The 24,604-nt window shown below is 41.7% G+C and overlaps 1 protein-coding gene across 2 annotated transcripts in view; it reads right to left on the bottom strand.

The window, feature by feature from the left end:
• slc29a3 (solute carrier family 29 member 3) overlaps positions 1-21,835 on the bottom strand; it is a 150,283-nt gene extending 128,448 nt beyond the window's left edge. The window contains exons 1-6 of one of the 2 annotated variants that reach the window (XM_084076898.1): positions 21,707-21,835; positions 20,869-21,316; positions 17,935-18,017; positions 15,756-15,982; positions 14,504-14,666; positions 12,177-12,817 (exon numbers count right to left, since the gene is read on the bottom strand). In XM_084076898.1, the coding sequence (XP_083933024.1) occupies positions 12,196-12,817; positions 14,504-14,666; positions 15,756-15,982; positions 17,935-18,017; positions 20,869-21,195 (1,422 nt within the window). In that variant the 5' untranslated portion in view covers positions 21,196-21,316; positions 21,707-21,835 and the 3' untranslated portion in view covers positions 12,177-12,195. Of the gene's footprint in view, positions 1-10,681; positions 12,818-14,503; positions 14,667-15,755; positions 15,983-17,934; positions 18,018-20,868; positions 21,317-21,706 lie in introns of those variants that run through there. The other variant, XM_084076897.1, reaches the window with a different exon arrangement.
• Between the last annotated feature and the right edge of the window lie 2,769 nt (positions 21,836-24,604).

The raw sequence follows: 24,604 nt of genomic DNA, 5'->3' as shown, positions 1-24,604 counted from the left end.
CATCCAAGCCTCCTCCTGCAGAGCTCCTGCATCATCAGCTTGGCAGGCAGAGCAAATGGTGCCAGAAATCCCAAAGGGTCATATATTGAGCCGACCACAGACAAGATGCCACGTCTCGTGTGTGGCCTCTCTGGTGCAGCAACTGTGAACCTGAATACATCTGTCTCAACACACCAGTGTAATCCCAGGGCTCTTTCAACTGGTAGACTGTCCTTGTCCAAGTCCAACTCCCTGAATTCCTTGGCTCTGTGCTCCTGTGGAACAGATGCCAATACAGCACGGCTGTTGCTGATCCATTTGGATAAAATGAATCCACCCTTCTGGCAGAGAGCAGTCAGTTCTTTCACCAGTTGTACTGCTTCTCGCTCCGTAGGCATGGATTTCAGGCAATCATCCACATAGAAGTTGTCGTTCACCGTGTCCGACACCCCAGGTGGAAAGTGGGCTCGGTTGTCTTCAGCAGTCTTCCTCAAAGTGAAATTTGCACAGCTAGGTGACGACACAGCTCCAAAAAGATGTACCTTCATTCTGAATTCAGCCAGATCTTGCTGCACATCACCATCAGGCCACCATAAGAACCGCAGATAGTCAACATGTTTTTCAGACACCTTCACCTGATGGAACATGGCCTTGATGTCCGCCATCAAGGCAACCGGTTCCTGTCTGAATCTGATAAGGACTCCAATAAGTGAGTTGGTAAGATCAGGACCTTGGAGCAGTTGACAGTTAAGTGATGTTCCTTTAAAGACTGCACCGCAGTCAAAGACGACTCTCAAGGTGCCTTTCTTTGAGTGATGCACACCATGATGTGGGATATACCAGAGCTTTCCATCACTTCGATTCAGCTGGTCCACTGGCACCAATTCAGCATAGCCACTGTTTATCATGTCTGTGAGGAAAGATGTGTATTCGTCATGGAACTTTTCATTTTTGTTGAACTTGCGTTTCAGGCTCTGGATGCGTTGCTCTGCGATACAACGGTTGTTTGGCATGATGGGATCTTCTTGTTTGAAAGGTAAGTTTAGGCAGTAATGTCCATCTTTTATCCTTGCTGAGTGGTTTACAATATCAAGGAATGTTACCTCTTCTCTTGACATTTCCTCTGTTTCTTTACTGGCTCTTTCACTGAAATCCTGATTGTACTGTTTGACGAGTAGCTCCTCTAGGTTCAGAATAGATATTCTATTGACAGCAGCAGCAGGGCAGCCATTCTCATCCCTGATGGTGCTGTCTCCTCTCAAGGGACCATAGAGGACCCACCCCAATAGGGTCCTCACAGCGTATGGTCCATCTTCCTGGCTATTGACCACCTCCCAGGGTTCCAGTACCTTTGAGGCGTTTGTGCCGATGAGGAGGTCAATGCCAGAGTCTATTTCAGGTATTGTGATATGGTTCAGATAGGGCCATTGTGACAGGTCTTGTTGATTTGGGATGTTATGTTGTGAAACAGGCATGGTTTTATGAGTAAACACATCAGGGAGTTGTATGAAATCGTTTGTGTCCATTTTGGCTATTTCCAGACCGGTGATATGGTAACTGGACTCAGGCTTCACTTGATTCATGGTACGGAGTAGAATATTGGTTTTGTGTCCGGGAATGTTCAGCCTTCTCATTAGGTTCTCAGTACAGAATGTAGAAGTGCTTCCATGATCCAAAAAAGCATAGGTTTGCAACACTGTGTCTCCCTTGTGGCTCTTCACCTGAACAGGTACGATTGAGAAGATGGAACTTTCATCACCGGCCCCAATATGACCACAGGTGTGAGGCGAGATGACAGCATTGCTTTCAATTGATTTCTGTTCTGTCTGTTCAATATGGAGCATGTCAGGATGATTTTGTTTACATTTATCACAAGTTAGACGACTTCTGCAGTTTCTGCTTAGGTGTCCTCTCTTCAAACAGGCAAAACAGACTCCCTTTTCCTTTAAGAAGTCTATCTTCTCTCTATGTCTTTTCTTCATCATCTCTGAACACCGCTCCAAAGTGTGACCAGTTTTCTTGCAGAACAGACAATAATTCTGAGAGCTGATGAATACATCTTTCTCCAATCCATTTGACTCCATGGCTGTTTTTATGGGTGATAATGTTGTTGCAAAACTGCTTCTTTGACTTGACCTTTCTTTTGGCTTGATGATGGTTTTGCTAGTTGGGCTCCTAGCATCCTGGATGTTTCCAAACAGGGGGTCAGATATTATTTTTACATGTCGTTCAATGAATTTGACCAGGTCTGAGAATTTAGCACGATGTCCATGCTTTTCCAGTAGCTCACATGCCTTGTTTCTCCAGTTCTCTCTGAGCTTGTATGGTAGTTTCATTAGAATGGTCCTCATGTGTGAAACAACATTCAGCTCCTCCATATAGGCTATATGTTCCATTGCATTGCAACAGCCTCTTAAGAAGAGAGAGAATGCCTCCAATCCTTTCACATCCTCTGGCTTAATAGCTGCCCAGTTAAAAACCTTTTCCATGTATGCAGTTGCAATTTTGTGCTCATTTCCAAAATGTTTTTTCAACAGATCTTTTGCCCTGTCATAGCCTTGTGATGATGGTAGATGTTGGCAGCTGCGGACCAGTTGTTTTGGATGCCCTCTTGTGTATTGTTCGAGGAAGTGTAGGCAGTCACTGTAATTGTCAGTCTTGCTTTCCACTCCTCTTTCAAATGCTCTGATAAACCCTTCATATTCTAATGGATCACCATCATAAACAGGGATATCTCTTGGTGGTAAAGTAGCATACAAATTCTGTTTAACCAATAAAGCAGTTATGTCATTCTGTTTTGTTAGTACATTGAAAACATCACTTGCAGGGGGTGCAGTATGAATGACATGACTTTGAATAGCCTTTTTTCCATGAACCTGTACATTTTCAGTTTGATGTGTTATATTTTGGGTTTGAACATTTTGCCTGGGGAGAGAATATTGCATTAGGGGTGTCATGTAGTGAGCTTTGGCAGATGTTTCCTGAAGTGATTGTTTTGGCCTCACAACCTGTGGCTGGGAGGGAGGAATTGTAGTTTCCATTGTCACATTTATTTTTTGTTGATCAGGTAAGTATGTATTTGCATTGAATGTGGTTGTTTCCCTTGGAGCAGCAGCTCCTTTCTTCGAGTTTGTCTTGCTTGACACTCTAGATGAACTCCTTGATCCCATTGTTTCCAGTATGTTTGCTTTTGCATTTGCTGCTGCCAGTTGAGTTTCCATTTGTAATTGCTCCCTTCGCATTCGGAGTTGTTCCTGTTGCATTCGGAGTTGTTCCTGTTGCATTTCAATGTCATGTTTTTTGTGCAATGCAGCCATCTGTTCCGTGAGAGCAGCCTTTTCAGCCTGGGCTATGATGCGAGCAGATGCAGTTGAAGATGTTTTTGATGCAGTGGATTTGTGAGTGGATCTTGACTTTGAAACATTTGATACACTGTCATGGGGTCCAATATCATCAGAATGTACTGTACTTAACATTTCACTTTCAACAGTGACCTGTGTTTCCTTTTCAATAGTGATATGCATTGGTGGTTCATTCGGAACAGTGACATGTATTTTCTGTTTCACCTCTGAGATCCACTTTTGTACATCCTGTACAAAGGCTTCCAAAATATCAATTTTTGGTCGAAACCATGCATTTTGTCTTTCAGTTTCCTCCTCAGGTAGTGGCAACTCCACTAATGAGGAATGACTTTCTCTTGCTTCTCCACACAGATTGATTAATTCCTCCAAATGACATTTTACTGCATTTACATTTTCATTGGAATTCATGAGCTCTTTCAAAGTCTCTCTTGATTTAGCAGCCTTTTTTACACACAAACTTCTTGTCTTCTGACATTTTTCAATCAACATTTCCAAGCCCTTGCTGGTATGTTTGACAACTCTTTTTTCCTTTTCAGGATCCTGTCCAATGTCGCCATCTTGTGGCTGGGCATCTCCATTGCCCCCAGACATGATTGTTCATTCACAATTTTCCAACAGCTTCTGCGTTCACAACTCACCCTATAGAGCTGCGCAGGTGTTTCCAATCACCCTAATCGGCAGTAGCGTTGGCTGTGAAACAATCTGTCCTTCTGAGTCCTTTGATGTCCAATCTTCACTCGTCCTCGTAGAGCGTCGTTTCTACTGAATGTAATGGCAATTTAATTCCTCCTTTGGTTTCAACAATTGCACATTACTTCACAGGTGGTGGTGAATGGAGTGATCCTACGCAGTAAAAAAGAAATAAAACATAACAGATGGAAGTCCAGTCCAAAAAATCCAGGTTTAGGTGCATTTATTGTAGTTTTGCAGTTTTAAGTGAACATACTATTGAATGCAGGGTTATGTCTAGTGGTTCTGTCTGTTTTCTCTCTGGTACTGGTAGAAACGGTGTGGCTCCTAACCACCCTGTGTCCTCTGTCCTCTGATCTACCTAATCAGTGCACCTGAGACCCTTAAGTAACACCTAGTGCTGTTCAAACTAGAGCCCGCCACCCAGTGTCGAAAAATAATAATGCCAACTAAGAAATAATATAAAAATGGCTCCTACAGTAACAGATAGCCCCAGATGCAATTCAACATTTGACAGACCAGTAGGGCAATCAGTAATGTTATCTCTATGGGCGCAACTCTTGCGCAATGTCTTAAAACATGTAACCGGCGGAGGAGAGAGGCGAATAAAGTTGCTTTTTTCAACTCGTTGGATAGATTTTATGGTGAGTTAAAATTTCAAACATCTGTGAGCATTTCAGAAAATATACAGCGGAGGGTGAGGTTCCGATTGGAGCTATGTAACAGACAGATCTATCCACCGTTCCAGCCAGGACTGTCGATAGCAGCCACAGAGCATGGATCACAGACTATATATTATAACTGTGATCACAGAAACACGACGGAGCCGGCAGCTAGCCGCTAAACATTAGCGTAAGTCGGTGTTGCCAGATCTAGTGAAAGAAAGAAGCAGCAAGTCTATACAAATTTAGACTTGCTGCAAAATTTAGTACAAATTTAGACGCCCAAAATAAGCAAATAGGGGGCAGTCAGTCAAACTTTATTGTCTAATGTTGAGAGCAGTGATTTTAAAACATTTTCATGCCATGGACCCCCAATATTTACAAGCTACTTGTACTTTACAGGGGAAAAAATGAAGCCCAAAGTCGCTTATAATTACAGATTTGGCAACACTGGACCAGCCGCAAACACAATACACACACCACACACGTAACAGTAACAGTGACCTGAAACAAACGTAGCCTGGCGATTGTACTTAATTCATTTAAGGTCCGTACATGTACATAAACGTTTACATTTCAAATATAAAGTTCTTACCCCATGGCCACAGATGTGATAATTCTGTTCGAGCCCTCAGAAGTAACCGTATCTTCAGTATTGTTCAATAAAAAGCATTTTAATCCGATCGGTGGCCATTTTCTCAGCATGTCCGCCGTATGCTTTCAACTGCACGACCCATCGGTTGGTAGGTGTACTGCACTCTGATACAGTGTGCCAACTATGAGAAAATGGCCACCGATCGGATTAAGATGCGTTTTTATTGAACAATACGGAAGATACGGCTACTTCTGAGGGCCCGTACATAATTACAACATCCGTGGCCATGGGATAAAAACTGGGTTTGAAATCTGAACGTTCATGTAGATGTAGGGTCCAAAAAAGGCGGGAAAAAAGGTAGATATAAAGTAATAAAGGCGGGAAAAAAGTAAATATAAAGTAATATTATTCACCTCAGACAAAAGACGACGAAATGAAAGTAGATCAGTGATATATGAACCGAAATCAAGTAGAACAGTTTCCAATAGTAATCTCTCATCGGACGGAGAGACCTAGCATCCGCAGGAAAATTTGAGTAATGAGGCGAGCTTGCCAGGAGCCGTGGATTTAAGGGGAGGGACAACATCAGCAAGGGCTGTGATTGGTCTGACAAGCAGACATGCGTACATGCGTGTCTGTCTCTCTCCCGGCCCGCTGCAGCCAGCGTTGCCAGACTGTGGGAGAGAATCGAGCGACCCGGTCTGGGAAAACAAAGCCCAAAAGAAGCGACTGTGTGGACTATATGGGCCACGCGAGCCCCAACGGATGGTCTCTTTGTGCTGGTTGGGACCCAATAACGTTTAGATTTGATGTTTTATGTGCTTTTGATGACACAAGCCGTGGATTGGGTTGACATGTCTGGTGACCAACGCAATCATGTCCAGCCTTGACTGATCAGCGTCTGTCAGTCACAATCAGGTGCGTGCCATCAGCCTGTGATTGACACGAGTCATTGTTAACGTCACTCATAGTGCAGATTCACTACAATACGGGTCTGTAAGTCAGAGCCAAGTGGAGTGGTGTATGTATAATTTGTCAGGTCATTACCATACTGAACTGGATAAAAAATGTTACGTAGTAAATTCACATCCCAAGTGGTGAAACCGTGTCTCAAATATCGACTGGCAAAATGGGCTGAAGATGAACTTTTTAGGAGTTTTGAAAGACAGATGATGCTCTCTGGCTCCAAAGGCTTGTCAATGGCGTCAGACGAGGAAGAGCAACAACAACATCAGATCTCACAGCTGGAAGCAATGCTGAAGCCTGAAGTAAAGTTACACAGAGCAGGTATGTGATGGTTTTGTCACAAGTTTTCTTTCATCTTCAATAGGTTATACGACAGTGATTACCAACCTGTGGGCCATGAGTATATATTACAAGTGGGGCCCCCAAATGCATGGCAAAAACACTAAGATTGTATTGATAATTAACATTGACGTTAAAATAAAAATCATGGTATTTTCTCTTTAAAACCTTGGAAAAAATGTATTATTGTGATACCAACAAATAGGAACTTAAAGTATATGACGTTATCTGACCACTGGTCAGATTTCTAAGTGGGCCCTGTCCTGATCCAGGAAATGTTACTGTATATTAACACTGGACTGTGTGTGTGTGTGTGTGTGTGTGTGTGTGTGTGTGTGTGTGTGTGTGTGCGCGCGCGCGTGCGAGAGAGGGGCGGGTAGTCTGTGTGTTTTTGAGTAGTTATAAGATCATCATTTCCTAGCAGTGTTTTACTGAAGTGCATTTTTGGGGTACTTTTGCTAAGGTAAAAGTATTTCAATACTTTATACTTCTACTCCACTACATTTCAGAGGCAAAATTGTACTTTTTTACTCCCTTACAATTATTTGAACACTTTAATACAAGTTACTTTAAAAAAAACAACAACATACAATTAAAACCTGTTTTATACTTTGGCTATTCAAAAATAGTCTACAAGCTCAAAACATGCGTTGTGAGCTTGTAGATCTGCAATTTCTTATATAGGACAAATATAGAAAAATCTGAATAGTTTTACTTTGGTAATTGTTTGATGCCAATACTTTTGTATTTTTACCCAAGTCAAATTTTGAATAAAGGCCTTTTCAGAGTACATTTTATATTGTGGTATTGCTACTTTTACTAAAATGTGAGTAAAAATGTCACCATAATAACTACAATGGATCCAATGGAACACAGGTTCTTTTTTCAATTAACTGAAAATTAAATGTTTTGGACATTATATTCCTCCTATGCTGTATTAACTGGCTAAATGGTGCAACAGACTCGAGTCATAATGTATCAATCTGAAGAAAGAAGTAGTGCAAGGTGATTTTAAAATGAGAACTACTGTCGGCAATACAACACAGCTTGCATGTTATTTTTTAATCCTTTTATGGTTTCTTTATCTTCCCATAATTCTCCATCCCAGATGTCTCTCCTTCCCAACCACCAGTGAAGAAACATATCAACTGTGAGCAGTGTGGGAAACGGTTCAGCCGTAGAGGTCTTTTCAACCGTCACCAGAGAATGCATACAGGAGAGAAGCCCTACCAGTGTGAGCCGTGTGGGAGAAAGTTCAACCTTAAAGGTAATCTCAAAAGACACCACCAGGGTTTTCATACAGGAGAGAAGCCCTACCAGTGTGACGAGTGTGGGAGAAAGTTCAGCCTTAAAGGTACTCTCAAAAAACACCATCAGAGTTTTCACACAGGAGAAAAACCCTACCACTGTGACCAGTGTGGGAGAAAGTTCAGCCTTAAAGGTACTCTCAAAAAACACCATCAGAGTTTTCACACAGGAGAAAAACCCTACCACTGTGACCAGTGTGGGAGAAAGTTCAGCCTTAAAGGTACTCTCAAAAAACACCATCAGAGTTTTCACACAGGAGAAAAACCCTACCACTGTGACCAGTGTGGGAGAAAGTTCAGCCTTAAAGGTACTCTCAAAAAACACCAGAGAATGCATACAGGAGAGAAGCCCTACCAGTGTGAGCAGTGTGGAGAAAAGTTCAGGCATAGCAGTCATCTCAAAAGACACCACCAGAGTTTTCATACAGGAGAGAAACCCTACCAGTGTGAGCAGTGTGGAAGATGGTTCAGCACTGACAGAGGCCGCAGATTACACCAAGTAATGCATGCAGACAACTTCTACTGCTGTGACCAGTGTAAGAAAAGGTTCAGACGTAACAGCTCGTTAAAGAGACACATGAAAGCAATTCACTCTTGAATGAACAGTTCAAGGGTGCACTCACACCAAACTTTGAATCTGCCAATCTCTGCAATGGGAACAGACTGGTTTTTTTTTTTTGCAGAAATCCACGAATGGCAACAAACAACTCTATCTAGCTGATCTTCGCACAGGCAGAATCAAAGTTCTATTTCAAATTGTGTGACAGTTTTCAATGGAGAAAAATGTTACTCTCCATGTGTATTGAGCTATGCTAGACCGATTGGCTGATATATGGCCATTATGTTACTTTTTTTTTTTTACAATATTGGTATCAGCAACTATACAGCCGATGTGTCGCAATTTTATAAATGTTATAAATAAAGGCCTTTTCAGAGTACATTTTATATTGTGGTATTGCTACTTTTACTAAAATGTGAGTAAAAATGTCACCATAATAACTACAATGGATCCAATGGAACACAGGTTCTTTTTTCAATTAACTGAAAATTAAATGTTTTGGACATTATATTCCTCCTATGCTGTATTAGCTGGCTAAATGGTGCAACAGACAGCCGATGTGTCGCAATTTTGTATCACTTTCAACCCGGCGTTCCTAATCTGGGCATGTTGCTATAGAAACTTTCCTAATCTTAAAAAAAAAATCTAGAATAGCTGACCTACAAGCTCATACATGTGTTAATTTTGTATGTATGAAAAAGGTTCATTACGTTCATTTATTTATTATTTTGCTCATAAGTTAAACGTTTTCAAATAGAAACTTTAATCGGATTTGTTTTTTTACTAATTGATTAGAAAAGGTTTCACTATTTGATAAAACAATGGTCAAAACATCAGTAATCAGTGGTCTGGATACAAAATCAGGATCGGCATCGCACCCAAATATCTGGCATTGGTCGGGCTCTAGAGCAAGGGTTCCCAAACTTTTTAGCTCACGACCCAAAAGAGAAATTAGCCATTTGCCCAGCACCCAAACTAGTGTAAAATAGCCGATCTAAAAGCTCACAACGCATTGCGATGCCGTGAGCTTTTAGATCTGTTATTTTCGCTACTTCTTTTTTTTAATTTACGGCATTTCTTAGATGTTTTATTTATTCGTGAAAATCCTTTGAAAAATCTTTTTGATACATTTTTTTTGATCATTATGATTTGGGGATTTCTTTTAAAGGCAGGTGCTGACCTTCAACTCTGAAGAAGAGCAGTGTGCTCGAAACCTTGTTCAGCCCACTCAGGTGGTACCAGAATAAATGTGCAAAAGGGAGCTACAGTGTGCAAACTTTTATAATTTTCTCTATGATTTATGCTGTACTCTAGATAGACATATAAAGAAATACGTGAAACATAACATGGGGCTGTATAAACTACTAGCTGATCCAACTTTGTTGTCTGTTAAACCCACTTAAAATATTGCAATAAATAAATGTCAACTTCACTGTATTGGTTGGTGAGGGTGAGTGAGGGCGAGTGCCATTTTTTTGCTAGCCTGGTATCCTGGTCACGTGAATCCACATCATCATGTGTCTTCTGCAGACCCGTCTGGCCCCAAGCGTTGGGTGAGTGCTTTGAAGAAACCAAAAAGTGGAAGAGCCAATCAACGTCTGCGCTCAGGGCCATGTGATTGACAGACTGGTCTGCAGAAGACACATGATAATGTGAATTTGCGCAAACCGGGATGGTTTACCGGCCAAATCTCCTTGCAAAACTTCCTCAACTGGCATCGTGGGCTACTATAGTCCTGAATGGCCAGCAGCACAGCAGCTATAACTGTAAATGTTTCTGTTTCTGCTTTCAGTGTAATGTACTGACCTCACTCACAGAGACATTCCTTGGTACGTTCATGTACGTACATACTTGCCAGAAATAAAAATAATTGTGATTCCCAATGCAGGACTGGATTTACTTAGTCTGTATCATTGTGTGAACAAACGCAGTCAACAGAACGTCACCATCATCTCTACCATGTCAACTGAATTCCGACATGTCATTCCGAAAATGACAGAGTGAATATTTTTGCCTTTGGTTTCTTTCAATATTTAACCCATTTAGACCTGGAAAGCCTGGTATCCATAGCAATAACAATCACCAGGTGCCCCAGCAAAGTAGGTGCATGTGAAAATGTCAGTAGGGTGCTTATGACCTACAATGTCTATACCGGTACTTTCATATCACGTCTATGTATATAGATGTAAATAAAAAACAGTCAAGACAAATGCAAAACACGTTTCAATTGCAAATACACAGTTTAACCAACTTGTTGTTGACAGCTTGTTAAGTATACCAACATAGTGTAGTAGGGAATGACAAAACATAAGGGCCACAAGTGATTCTCAAAAAACATTAAGATATGGTTGATATATCCAGGTAAAAGTAAACCAACAGTAGGAATGGGACGATAATCGTTATCGTTTATCGTGATAAGAAACGCTCACAATAATCCTATCGCAGAGATTTTAATTTATCGTGAAATTGTCCTCCGTCCTACACTGGGATCAATTCACCTTTTATTTGCCGAGCTGCATATCCGGTACCACTTAAACCCTCTCGAACTGGTAAAACGCACCTGTAAAGGACGTACTTGAAACAGTCTTTATTTCACTCTCTAAATCTCTTTGCCAAAAATAGCCGATCTACAAGCTCACACTTGTCAGCTTGTAGAGCTGCTATTTTTGACAAATGTTCCACTCCAGACTATGGATGCTGGGGTTCAAGAAGGGGTTAACAAAAGTGGCATTTTAAGAGTTTTAAGCTTATTTTGATTTATTGCGATAATATTGTAAATCGCAATTATTTTGGTCACAATAATTGGACATGAAATTTTCATATCGTCCCATACCTAACCAAGAGCAGTGTAAAACCTCAAATTTAACAATAACCTTTTGATCATCTCACATAGTAGTTTTTTTTTTTTTTAGTTTTTTTTAGTTTTGTCTTTAGATTCCCTCGTCAGACATTTTGTTTATTAACATTTGCATAATTTCAAAAATAGCATCAATTATACAGTTTTATACTCAAAACCTTCACCCTCAAACCATACAAAGTTGTGTAAAGACTATTTATAGTTTTGTGTTATTTTTGTTGGATCTATATCGCCTGTGTTTCGGTGAAACATATCCTTAAAAGACTGCACATCCACCCTGTCAAGATTTCAGGATTTTGGAGCCTCCCCAACATGTCTATTAAAATGAGGTATAAGATCTTAATCTGTGTAGATCTTAATTTGATATGATTACATACAGTGTTGCATTGGTGAATCTATCTCTGGTGGGACGCTATTTTAAAGACGTCACACGCACGTCGCTTAACACCTACACTACAGGTCACACAATGGACAATCGATATGCATCTAGGCTCATTCCTATGTTCATTCACGCTGGTGTGACAACCGCCAGTCGGCAGCCTTTGTAAACTTGAGAGGTTGAGGTGTGAACTTAAGGGTTGTTTTTAATTGATGCGTGTGCGTGCTCCTGCTCAAAAAAGACTGGTGGGATGGCGTGTTTACCGCGTGCAATAACCAATGCAACACTGACTACATACACCGCTCCAACATAACATTATAGAATCTTCAGTGTTATTGTGCTCTTCATTATGGAGCTGTTGATGTTCCAGTATGAATCAGGGGGCAGTCTCTCACTGTCTGCTGTGCCATGCATCTCAACTGGAGCGTTGCCCCGACAGCCCCATGAATAGGTGAAAAGTGGCACCGAATATACGCATAACTCTTAGAGCGTACTCGTCATCAGATCAGGTGCACAATGAGCACCGAGATGGCAGAGCCCACGGCCAGTCCCAGGGTGAGGAAGAAGGACATGACCACCCCCGTGGGCTCGGCCAGCTCCCGGGGCACCACCTTGGGCCCGTAGATCATGGGGAGCGTGCCCAGGTAGCCGTTGGAGACGCCCAGCAGGCAGACGAACACCACGGGGTAGGCGTCGTGGTCGAAGAGCACGGTGTGGAGGTGGCCCCGCGGCTGGTAGTTGCAGAACATGATGAGGGGGATGAGCGCCGTGCGACACAGCACCAGCACGGGGAGCACCCTGCTGGTGGGCCCGGGCACCTGCAGCCAGGCGGTGGCCTGCCGCCCGCAGAAGTCCGCCGCGTTGAACAGGAAGAAGCTGGTGAGCGGCACGAAGTAGGTGGTGGTCCAGGGGCTGCCCGAGTCCTGCTGCACGGACTGGATGCCCGAGGAGATGGCCGGGAACACCGTGATGGAGACGCAGAAGACGTAGAAGACGCTCAGGCCCAGGACCCAGGTCTTCCTCAGGATGGGCGTCAGCGGGGGGACGGAGACGGACCTCGTTGTGCCGCCGGTGTCCGTCAGTGACTCTGGGCTGTAGCACGTCGCCGCCAACGTATAATGCCTACAAAGAGAAGTGGAATAGATTAAATCGACTGTCCATCAGTTCTGTATGTGCCACTGGTCCTGCGTAATGTTAAGAACCAGTTTGTTCGAGAACTGCATGAGGCTTTGTTATCATCATGTCATGTCCACAGCATTCTTTCTGGGGATTTGGGGGTTTTAGTGACCCCAAGGTGCAGTCCCTCCTATTTTCAATCACTAACCATTGCTTTGCATGAAGTTTCAATGTTTTTGGAGAAGTACAAACGACACCTAAGCTAGCAGGAAAAATACCTCAGGCTCAGCTGCAGACATTTAAATGTACAAACCACATCTTCAGCTGAGTTAAGCACAATTTTGTTCTTTTCTGCAAATGATTCCGTTTGTAACTTTTGTGAATGAGTCTGTGTAAGTGGTCTAATATATGGTTTGACATTTATGTTTAAATTACACAGTAAGTCCCATGTTGTTTATTTATCAATTTGAACCAGTGTGTTGTTTGTTAACTCTCCGTGTCTATATCACACACAGATACACACAGGACTGGAGTTGGGAACAACAACTGCATTTTGAGAGCACCGTTCTCAACGCTCTCATTAGATTTATGCAGTAATCTTCAAAGGGTAGGGAGGTAGGGAGCTAGGACTCTAAAATCCTGGCTACAACCTGTTTGTTATGTACTTCGTCTCCATGTGCACGTACTGTAATAAACTGGAAACCCCAGAAAATCAACACGCATCAGTTTAATAAATGTCACAAGATGGGAGATATAACTTCACAACAGTAGCTTTGTTCTTGTTGTCTGGTTTCATTTGATCATTTCTTACGAGAGGCAATAGTCCTTACAACCCACTTCCTGTTTTTCCCATCCATTTCTAAAGTTGTTGGTTCCGTTTCAAAAACTAAAATATAAAGCCTTCATTCAGACAACTTGAGGGGGTCACAAACACTTTGTGCTGACCAGACCTGAATAAATAAAGGTGTATATACAAATAGTAACTGCAAATAAATTCTACTGCTGAATACATTTGAATGATGGCCAGAGAAATCCGAGACTGAAAATGTAAGTGAAATAATCAAAATTTCACAACGCAAACGCATCGCATTGCGAGTCGTGACATATATGCCAGGCTTAAAGGGCAAGACCACTTTGGTAGAGGTTTGGGTTGTGAAGTTACCTTGCCATGATGTAACTCCAAAAGGTGGACAAGAAATCTAAAATAATTGCTCCATTGATTAGAAATTGAGAATTCAAAATATGCTCCTCATTGACTTACATTGTACGCTGAAACAGCTCTCAAAGTCACTCTTTTAGCACGTAAACGAATGCAAACAAATTTGATTCAGACAATATAGAACAGCACAAAACCCAGTACTGTTTGCAGACTGGATCCGTGGAGTTAACATTTTTATTAAAAACATTAACAGTACTGGGTTTTGTGATGTTCTTTAACTCCACACACAATACTTGATGAGGGAGTCTTACTAACTTGGGGCAGCTGTAGCTGAGTGGGTAGAGAGAAGCTGTCTGGGAATCGAAAGCTAGACGATTCGAGCCCCGGCTAGACACTTTAACCCTACCAGCTGCCCCTGTGCACTCATCAAAGCCATCTGAGCTGCCATCAGGTGGGTGAAACTGTAAAAGCAATTTCCACTCCCCAAACAGACTAGAAAACACTCCCACCCCTTCACCCCTTCCCCCCCTAACCTTGAGTAGGCCAGTTTGGGCAGCAGCAGGTATGTGACGATGCAGAGCAGGATGAAGACGTCAGCGGTCATGAAGTACGCCAGAGCGCTGTCTGTCACGTCCTCGGCCACCGCCAGGTCCACTATGGACGCCACCGCACTCAGAGTTCCTCCCATGGCCTGGCCTGGGACACAAGAAAACATACAATATAGGAGAATTACAGTCTCATCAGTCTCCTGATGAAATGACCGAAACGTAATATATTCCTATCGCTACTAGTTCAGGCAGTACTAAAATGACAGGATTTCAATGTCGTTGTTAAGACATGATTCAATAATGTCTTAACAACGACATCATGTCATTAGTTCTGCCTAGCTCTAGACTGGAGCAGACGGCTCAACGTGATCTTTAACGCGCCTCCATGTTGACGAACGAGCAGCGAGTGTGCATGCACGTTCCCGGTCATGAACGCACGACTATATTCAACATGGCTCTGGCAGGAGGGCTAAAACCTGGTTTAAAAGGTTGTTTCAACACGTCGGTAACTTTTTGCCAAACCGTCGGAACTACAGGCATCATTCTGTAGCATAACGGGATTATACCTTTCCTTTTTTGATACAATACAGAAAAAGGTAAGAATTGATTGCACAGATCGTCCCCTCTAACAACAGTTTGAACACAGAGCGAGTGGTAGTGCTGCACGATTCTTGCTCAAATGAGTAAGCACAAAATGAATCACGATTTTCCTCCATAAGAATTGAGATCACGATTCTCACACGATTCTCTTGTAAATATAAAAATATTAAGCAAAAAAAAATATATATATATATATATATTTTTTTTTTTATATTGAAAAAAAAAAAATCGCCATAATTTAAAAGCGAGATTGCATAGGTGTCTGAATCGAGATCACGATCGTTTTTCGATTAATTGTGCAGCACTAGCGAGTGGTCCCGCTGCCCGCAGCTGTGCAAGCGAGGGGAGAGTGACGTGACTGACACGGCTAGTGTGAGAGTAGGAGTCAGATCATGAACCTTTATTCCTCTGAAGTTGTCGGCTCTTTTCACATAAAAAGTAACGATTAACACGGGCAATTAAATGTCAGTAAATATACCGCGTTACCGATCTGGGTAAGAGTAACTATGTACGTTCATAGTTACCAAAAAAGGTAGTTGCGTTACAGTAGCGCGTAACTGACCAACGCATTACTTTGTAACACGTTAGTCCCAACACTGCTGCTATATATGCTCTATAGTTTAGTTGGGTCCAGTACCTGATATGAGGGCCTGAGAGATCCTCATAGGGAAGTGTCCACTGATCCCAAACACACTGCCGGCGAAGATGTTGGACGCTCCGCTGACGATGAAGACGCTGGCCAGAGTACCGGCGAAGAACTGCGTCCTGCACGTTGAAACGTCCACCTTGACCATCACCGTGGTCATCACGAACACAATCAGGATGATACATAGAGAGGACAGGATCCTTGTGTTTGATGACAGCCTACAAACACACACACAATGACACAGTGACAATCCGGTACTGCACTCTGAATGAAGGGTATGTTAATACAATATAACTAGCACATCTTTACTGTAGTTCAGACATTGTTGCAATTACCTCTCTCGACCAGGAGAGGGAGACAGCAGACATCAAACTGACTGATTCTAGCTTTAAACACGCCTTGAGATTGACACATATATACAGTCACAGTATCCGACAACCAACAGAAAAGAAAGGAACATATTTATAATAGAATAAAGAATAAATAAACATTTTCACCCTGTATCCTCTCAACCACCCTTCTCTCTTGTTCAATGTGGGAAAGGGAGAAGAGGAAGAGAAGAGTTAGACTGAGTTCAGTTCAGTTGGGGGTGAAATGTACATTAGAGGAGAGGTCATCCACCTCTAATTGTAGTTATTATATTATTAAAACATACAAAAGGAACTGAGCCTTCTGTAGCCTTAAAGAGTGCTCTGAGACTCCTAGCACTATTAGAAGTAGATGTGGTTCTATGTGGTATTCAAGTACTGCAGCACTATTTAGAAGTGGATCTGCAGGGCCTTGCAAATAATTTCATCGATTCCCACAAAATGTATCACTTGTAATACGGGAGAACTGTCTGGAAGCGCTGCGACGGACTGTATGTCACCCGTGTGCTCTCACGCCCTCTCTCCAGAGCCATTGGGGTCTGCCTCTCTCTACAAGGCTACGAGCCCCCCTCCCCCTTCTGCTGCACATAACTCTTCATCATCTGAAGGGGACCCTTGCAATGCAAACGTCTCTCCCTCTTCCCCATTTCTCTCTGTTCGGTCTCTATTTGTCTTCCTCCTTCCACATTGCTGCCTGCTTCTTTAGTAACAGGATGCAACTCATTAATTTTATTTTAACAAAGTTGTTAAGTGCAAAGACCTGGTGGAAGAGAAAGAGTACAAGAATAGAGCATGGAGAAAAGAAACAATATGGAGCCATAAGAAAGACCACCAAATGACACTAAAAGTAGAAGAAAGAGACAACCAATCTACACTACAGCATATATCAGAGAATCACTTAGGTTGTAGCAGAGAAACAATGTAAGACCTTTAGTTAAGAACACAAGTAGTATCCCCCCAAAGTGTATAAATCCTCCCTACAGTATGTCAAGCATTAAGGGGGGAAATTCCCTCGTTTTGAACAATTCATGTAAGGCCCTGGATCTGGTTCAATGTGGTCTTCTTCACACCAGAACCTCTGCATTCTGTTACATAATTGAACACTAGCCAAACACTGCGATCTGAAGGAGGTTTTGATTGTTGATCACAACCAGAAAATGTGTGACAAGGGCTCACAAGATGTGTTGTTGTTATTTTAAAGTGAGGAACATCTTAGACCTAATAAGGACTGTGTACGGGTTCCACACAAGGATGTCATTCATATGGTCTGTTTAGATGAGTATATTTAGTCTCAAAGGAGATACACTTGAAATACAAGATAATAAGCACTAGCACTCCCTCACCTCTCTCCAAAATAAACCATAGAAATACAAATCAAGCCATTCATGATGTCTCGGTGTGACTTAATTGATTGTAATTTATTACAGCGTGGCTGCAGGAGTCTACAAGTGTAATAGAGTATGTCTGTGTGTTCTATGTCTGTGTGATCTAATCTCGCACAGCATTGGAACGATCAACACCAATTGTCTTGTGCAAACTCACTGCCAGTACTGTAGGCCTCAGAAGTCTCTATATATATTTTTTATATTATTATTTATTGGAATATCAAAAATAAAATAAAAAATAATATTAGAAGTCAATGGGGCTCTGACTGGGCTGAAACCTTGCCAAGTTGTACTCATACTGTACATCATCAATGAGTAACCTCCAGTGGTGGAAGAAGTACTCTGATATTTTACTTACTAGTAAGTACTAGTTACTAGTAAAAGTAGCAATAGTGCGTGTGTGTGTGTGTCACAAACCTGTTAACTAGGAGGTAGTTGAGTATCAGAGACAGCACAGAGGGCACCGTGGAGGCGATAGCCAGGTAGCTTTCAAAGTATTCCTGAGGATAGGAAGAAGAAGAGAGGTCAGTCAGTTTGTTCCATGTAATCCCTTATGGCCTCCTCATCAACATGGACGTGTTAGAATGAGGGAGCACAGATCTATGTGCAGACACGTGCATTAATTACTCACACATACAGGAGGTCATAAAACCACTGAGGACGATTCTACGAATGCCTTCTAAATCAGTATTTCTCACACCTTCAGGATTTTTCAAAAATGTTCAAAAATAGCAGATGTACAAGCTTGCAGCGAGGCACAAAGTGACACGCTGTGAGCTTGTATATCTGTTTTTTTGGGGCGTTTCTGCCTTTATTTATAGTGTATAGTACATAGTATATTGTATATAGTATATAGTATAGGAAACAGGGAGAGAGAGATGGGGAGAGACATGCAGTAAAGATCGTCGGAAACGGGACTCGAACCCGCGATGCACTGTCAGGCTACTTTACAGCCTAGGTGCCCTTTCCCGGTTTTAATGGGTTAAGAATGTTATTTAGACAGCATGTTGTTTAGACTGATGTTATTTTTTATGTTTAAATGGTATCCTAGTTGGTGAAAGTTGATAAAACAGGATAAAACATTTTATCCTGTTGTTTGTTGACTAGTTCAGGCCACTTATCTTGCACTTAGTACAGTCAGTGCGTCACTCTGGATAAGATGATGGCCTAAATTGTAATCGTACATAGTGTTTTCTTGGTATCCAGGTGATTGGAGGAAAGCAAACAAGCAGTACAAGGACATGGTGTCTCCTTTCCCTGCATACTGAGAAGAAGACCAGACAAAACATGAAAGAGCCAGACTTCTTCACCATTCAGCGTCTGCTAAATTGGAGCCATTCTAGGGCAGCAGTGCAATGGAAGACAGATGCTGTCAATGTCTTGTTCAAGACTTCAACTCCTTCAGAAAGGTAGCATGAAACCACGACAGATTACAAATTCAATAACACTGGAGGAAACCAGCACTAACAAAACTAAACTACGGCCACTGCTTTGAAAACCAGTCCTGGCTGATACCAACCATCCCGATATGAAGGACTGCCCTAAAGTCTTGCAAATTTTAAAAGAAAAATAGCACACTGAATCAGGCTCCCATAGTTAATTTAACAGAATAATAATAATAAGACCTATTTGATCCCGTGAGGGAAAGTACGTTTTCAGCTTCACCCAGCTGACTGCTGCCAAAGATCAAGTCACGTTCCGTTGTAGTTTTGAGAAAAAGCACGGCAAGCAGTCATTCGATTAGGTTAACGGTCTGGAGTCTTTCATCCAGCCTTGGACAGAACTTTGATACACTAAAATAAAAACACCTGGTCAAAGGATTCTTAGGGTTATTGGAAACACAGCACATTCTGGAATCATTAATAGTGCATTATGTTGCTATCATTTAATGAGTCCATTCTGTGGGTATCACTCCCAGTATGTTAGTTTTGCTTTCTGAAGACTGACATCCATCTGTATTCTGTAATACTACTCTGTCACCCTCTCTTGACCTGAGACCTTGTTGTGCAATGCTATCATTTGAGGCAACTTTTCTGGACACCTAATACTGTACATGTGTACGAAATCTACGAATATAGGTAGATACTGTAGGTGCATTCATGGGTTATAGCCTGATTTTGTTCGGACACGTATTTGTACTGTAGCTTTTAGCCTAATGACTGTGTGTATGACCATTCTACACCACCAGGGACCCTAGACTTTGGAATGGCGGCCAAATTCAGTGTTAAATCACTTCTTAAAGCACACTTTTATTAACTTGCCTTTACTACCTGATTACCAACCGTGTTAATGTTCTTCTCTTTTTAAACTCTTTTAATGTCTCTAGCAAACTGTTAAACTTTTATTATGTTTATCTCACAATGTCTGTGTTTTTTTTTTGTTTTAATCTTTGACACTGTGTGAAGTGCTTTCCAACTCCGTCGTAAAAAAGTGTTATACGAATAAAGCTTAGTTAGCGGTCCTGTGTCCTGGCCGGAACCATTTTTATAATCTAATGTATGGCTGTGAAAGGTTAGCTGGCCACACTAAAGCATTCAGCGTCTCTAATTGTATAATGATGTTGCACTGGTTTCTCTGCGAGACGTGAAAGGACACTCAGTGCTCGCAGCCATCACGGGATCGCCACAGTACCTAGAAACACACAGCCAACAGCAACAATGACACAGCCCTGAGAAATGCAGCACCCATACATGTGCAGTGTGCGCACGTGCAAAAACATGCAAGCACACACACACACACACACACACACACACACGCACACACACTTAGGCTGCACGTTCATGACTAAAATTATAATAATAATAATAATAATGATAATGAAAATATAATAATTTTTGCTGAATATTGTAATCACAATGATAAATCACGATTATTGATGATGATTATCAGCGGGAAAATGATTTTATATTTTTAATGCCGTTGATGCTATTTGCTTATTGTGCTTCTCTGTGTCATATTGCTTATTGTGCTTCTCTGTGTCATATTAATGGCAAAATAATATGTAATGGTCTCTGTAATATTATTGTTCCTCTGAGAGCCTGATGGGTGGAGAGATGTGTAGTACAATGTTCTGGTTATTAATCTTTGTGTATAATGGTGAGGACTGGAGACAAGGGCAAAGGTGCAGGATGCTGGAATGAATTACCTAAGACCCCAATGGAAACAAGACCGCAAGGACTTTTTTGGTGTTATCCTTTTAGACAAAGTGTTTGACTGTACTCGTGCTGTTTTTACATTTCTGTTCTAATAAAATATTGAATCAATCAATCGCCATATTTTTTGTGAAACTAAAATCAAGACTTTCAAGCTGTGCAGCCCTACACGCTACACCCATCCCTCCCTGGGACTCACAATGAGTTCTCCTTGGTCGCTGGGATCGGTGGCGTTGCTCAGCTTGAACATCCAGTAGTTCTTGGCCGTGATGAAGAAGTTCCAGGGCAGCAGGGATCCGATGCCCATCAGGAAGAAGATGATGTACACCAGACAGTAGGAGTCCTCCGGGACCTGGCGGGCGTGCAGGGGCGCCGTGTGGTGCTTGGACACCAGCGGGGCTCTGTCGCTGGAAGGCATCTCGTCACCATTCTCCTCGTCCTCCTCCGGTAAGTCACAGTTGATGGACGCAGCGGGCACAGAGGGAGAGTGACCGACGCTGGGCAGCAGGGGCTCTGTGCCGTCCATGCTCCCAACGGAGGACTCACACCGACAAGGTGATGGGACGAGGAAAGAGGGCGGGAGGAGGAGGTACGGGGAGGGGCAGGGCAGAGGGTGGGAGGGAGGGAGGGAGCGAAGCGGGACAGTACTGGGGTAGGAAGGGTTAGAATGGAATGGAATGGGAAAAAAGAAAAGAACGGGATGAATAATAGTTTTACCCATTCAATTTGGGAACGCATATACTGTGTCATTTTAGATGTTTTGCTGTAACCATTATTTTATACTTTGGGCTATTCAAAAATAGCAGATCTACAAGCTCACAGCAGCTACGAGCTTGTAGATCTGCATTTGTTTTTGAAAAGTCGTGAAAATGTGTGCAAATCTTTTTTCATTTTCAACTCAAATCTTTGCTTCTGAGGATTCTACAAATGTCTACAGACATCTACAAGCTCATAGCTTGTAGATGAATATTTATCAGACATGGACATTTAAATGTAAAGCATGTTTGTATTGCAGCCTTAAACACAGACAGACTTACTTTTAGCTGTCAAAAACAGGCATAAGTATCCATGGCTGGTAGTCTTTAGTGGTGGTGGTTCTCTGAGTTGTTTCTGCAGTTGTAGTGGTGGGGGGGTCCAGGCCAGGGGTCCAAGGGTCCAGGTCCTGCTAGGCTAATGGAACAAAGGCAAATTACTAGTAATCACACACATACAGGCATAACTATATATGGACATGCAGCAGTAGCAAAGCTTTCATCTCTTGTTGCTGATTGAAGACATTTTCCACACCTACTCCTGTAATTGCTCACATGATCCATGATCGACTCATGAAAACGAAGACATCTGTGCAACGCAGTGTCTTTTTGATCAGAAAGAGAGGGACGATGACGCAGAGAGTTGTACCCAAACACTTTTATCCAATAATGGCACCTTGTGATTCTGATGGAATGGGAACACACAATCTATCTATTGACCTTGTGCGTGTTTATATCAAACGGCGGTGTGTTTAATGGCACCGGGACACCAAATGACTGGGGTCAACAACACTACGCAAGCTCCTCATGCATTGATGGAGGCATGAGCTCAGTTCTGGGCTCTCCCTAGGCTGGCAGAGGGAGAGTAGCGCCCAGGATCACATAGGCATTTGGCACTTGGTGTGAAAAAACTGGGTTACAAAATCGTGGGATAGAAAATGTGGATATAAAAACAACACTACGCAATGCTCAGAGGCTGTGTGGGATGAGAAATTCAATAGAGATGGTGTCTTCAACGTTTTTCAGGCCAAGGACCCCTTAGCTGAGAGAAAGATGAAGCAGGGATCCCCCACTACATTGTTTAGACTATCATCAGTGTTGTGTAAATTCAGTTTTTTTGTTCATTTTCAGAAATGTAACCACTTAAACCCTCAATACTTAGTACTTGATTTGCTCCTTTTCCCCCATTACACCAAACCACTTTGCCAAAAATAGACGATCTACAAGCTCACAACGCCTCGCGCTTCCCCTCAGAATAGGGATGCTAGGGTTCAAGTGGTTAATAAAAAAACAACAAAAAGAAACAAACAAATAAGAAAAATCCTACCACACAAAGATTTGGCGGACCCCCTATAGTAGCTCTGAGGACCCCCTAGGGGTCCCGGGCCCCCTGTTGAAGACCCCTGCAATAGAGAGTACTTCATACTACCACTGACACACACATTATCTGCCCTAGACATCTTTTAGTCTGCATTATGAAGCCTATAGTACATTATGTTGATTAATGTATTATAGGCCTGTGTAGGGGTGCCTGTTGGCTCAGCCAGTTAGTGCACAGATCATAGTCACTGTAGCCAGAGTTTGCGAGAGAAATAAGCAACCAGGTCTATGAAAACAAGCCCAAAAGAAGCGACTAACACATGAGCACTTCAAACCTAGAGTATATAGGCTTATAGGATTTGAAAATAGCCGATCTACAAGCTCACAACTTGTCGCAATGCGACTAGATCTGCTATTTTACAACAAAAAAAAAAAATTGAAACATTTTAAATACACAAATCTTGTAAAGGGGTTCTTGCCACAAAATATTTTCAGATGGGGGTCTGCGGACAAATACATATAAATTTGGCCGTCCTTGACATGAAAAACCACTGGTTTAAACAACATTAGGAATGAAGCCCAAATAAGCTACTATAGAAACAAGTTTTTAAAAAAGCAACCCGCAACTACCAAAATTTACAAGCGAATTTACAGAAAAACTAGCCCAGTCTCTCTTCTTTGTATGTACTTGGTTTACTCTCGCTCTCTCTCTCTCTACACTCTCCTATCTGAAACAATGGATAACATGCTCAAAATAATCTTCTAAAAAAATGTCTATAACTGTGTTCCCTATTATCCACAGCTTCACATACAGTTAGAGTAATTATATCATAACAGTGGATTCAAATGCAGTGTAATGCCTTTTCTTTTCTTCTCTTTTTCTTTTAACAATAATCAACTCCAAAGGTGTGTTGAGTAAATTGCGTTATGGATGACATGGACAGAAATGGGCTAAAAATAAAAATAGGATTTCAATATCACTACCCTTTTTCTTTTTGCACACTGGTTTTCTTATTTCCACGAGGAAGCTAAATCTGCATAGTAAGCATAGTAAGCATAGTAAGTAGGTTTGTAAAGAGCTGATGCTGCATGCTTGCAGTGTGCCAGCTAGGCATCATGTGTTATCAGATGATCACATGAGGTTCAATCATCATCATACTGAATGAATGACAGCGGAACCGGCTCATAAGCTTAGTCTCTGGGTTTATAGCTGATCTATCCCACAAATATGGAATATAACATTAGAATCTCTATAATTGTGCATTTACATTTTTTTGTTTTGTTTTTTTCTTTCATATATTATGTCTGACAGTTGCTTACTGGCCACCACACTTTGATTAGAACTTATACAATCAACACACTACCATGGTGTAAAATAACTAAGAGTACATTTACTCAGTACAATTTTGAGGTAGTCTTTTTACTTTACTGGAGTATTTCCAATTTTCAGTACTTTTACTTCAACTCCATTACATTTCAGAGGCAAATATTGTACTTTTACTCCACTGCAATTATTAGAAAACTTTAGTTATTCGTTATTTTGTAGATTTGGAAAATGTATTATTACAAAACATGCATTAACCAACTTATCCCTATACTTAAATAGCCAATCTACAAGCTCACAACGCTTGAACACTTGTGAAACGGGACATTCTGCACAATGAGTACTTTTACGTTTGGTACTTTTAGTACATTTTGTACTTTTACTCAAATAAAGTGATTACTTTTACTTGTAAACAGTATTTCTGCATTGCAGCATTGATACTTTTATTTATGTAAAACATCTGAGGCTGAGCACTTTTCCCACCACTGACTGCACTACTTTGCATGTACAGCACTGGTGAAAATGTGTGTGCATGTAGG

This window comes from Gymnoscopelus microlampas (genome assembly GCF_963454915.1).
Source record: "Gymnoscopelus microlampas genome assembly, chromosome: 13".
In the NCBI taxonomy this organism is placed as follows: Eukaryota; Metazoa; Chordata; class Actinopteri; order Myctophiformes; family Myctophidae; genus Gymnoscopelus; species Gymnoscopelus microlampas.
Note: the sequence above shows the minus strand (reverse complement) of the source record. Positions and strands in the feature narration are given on the sequence as shown.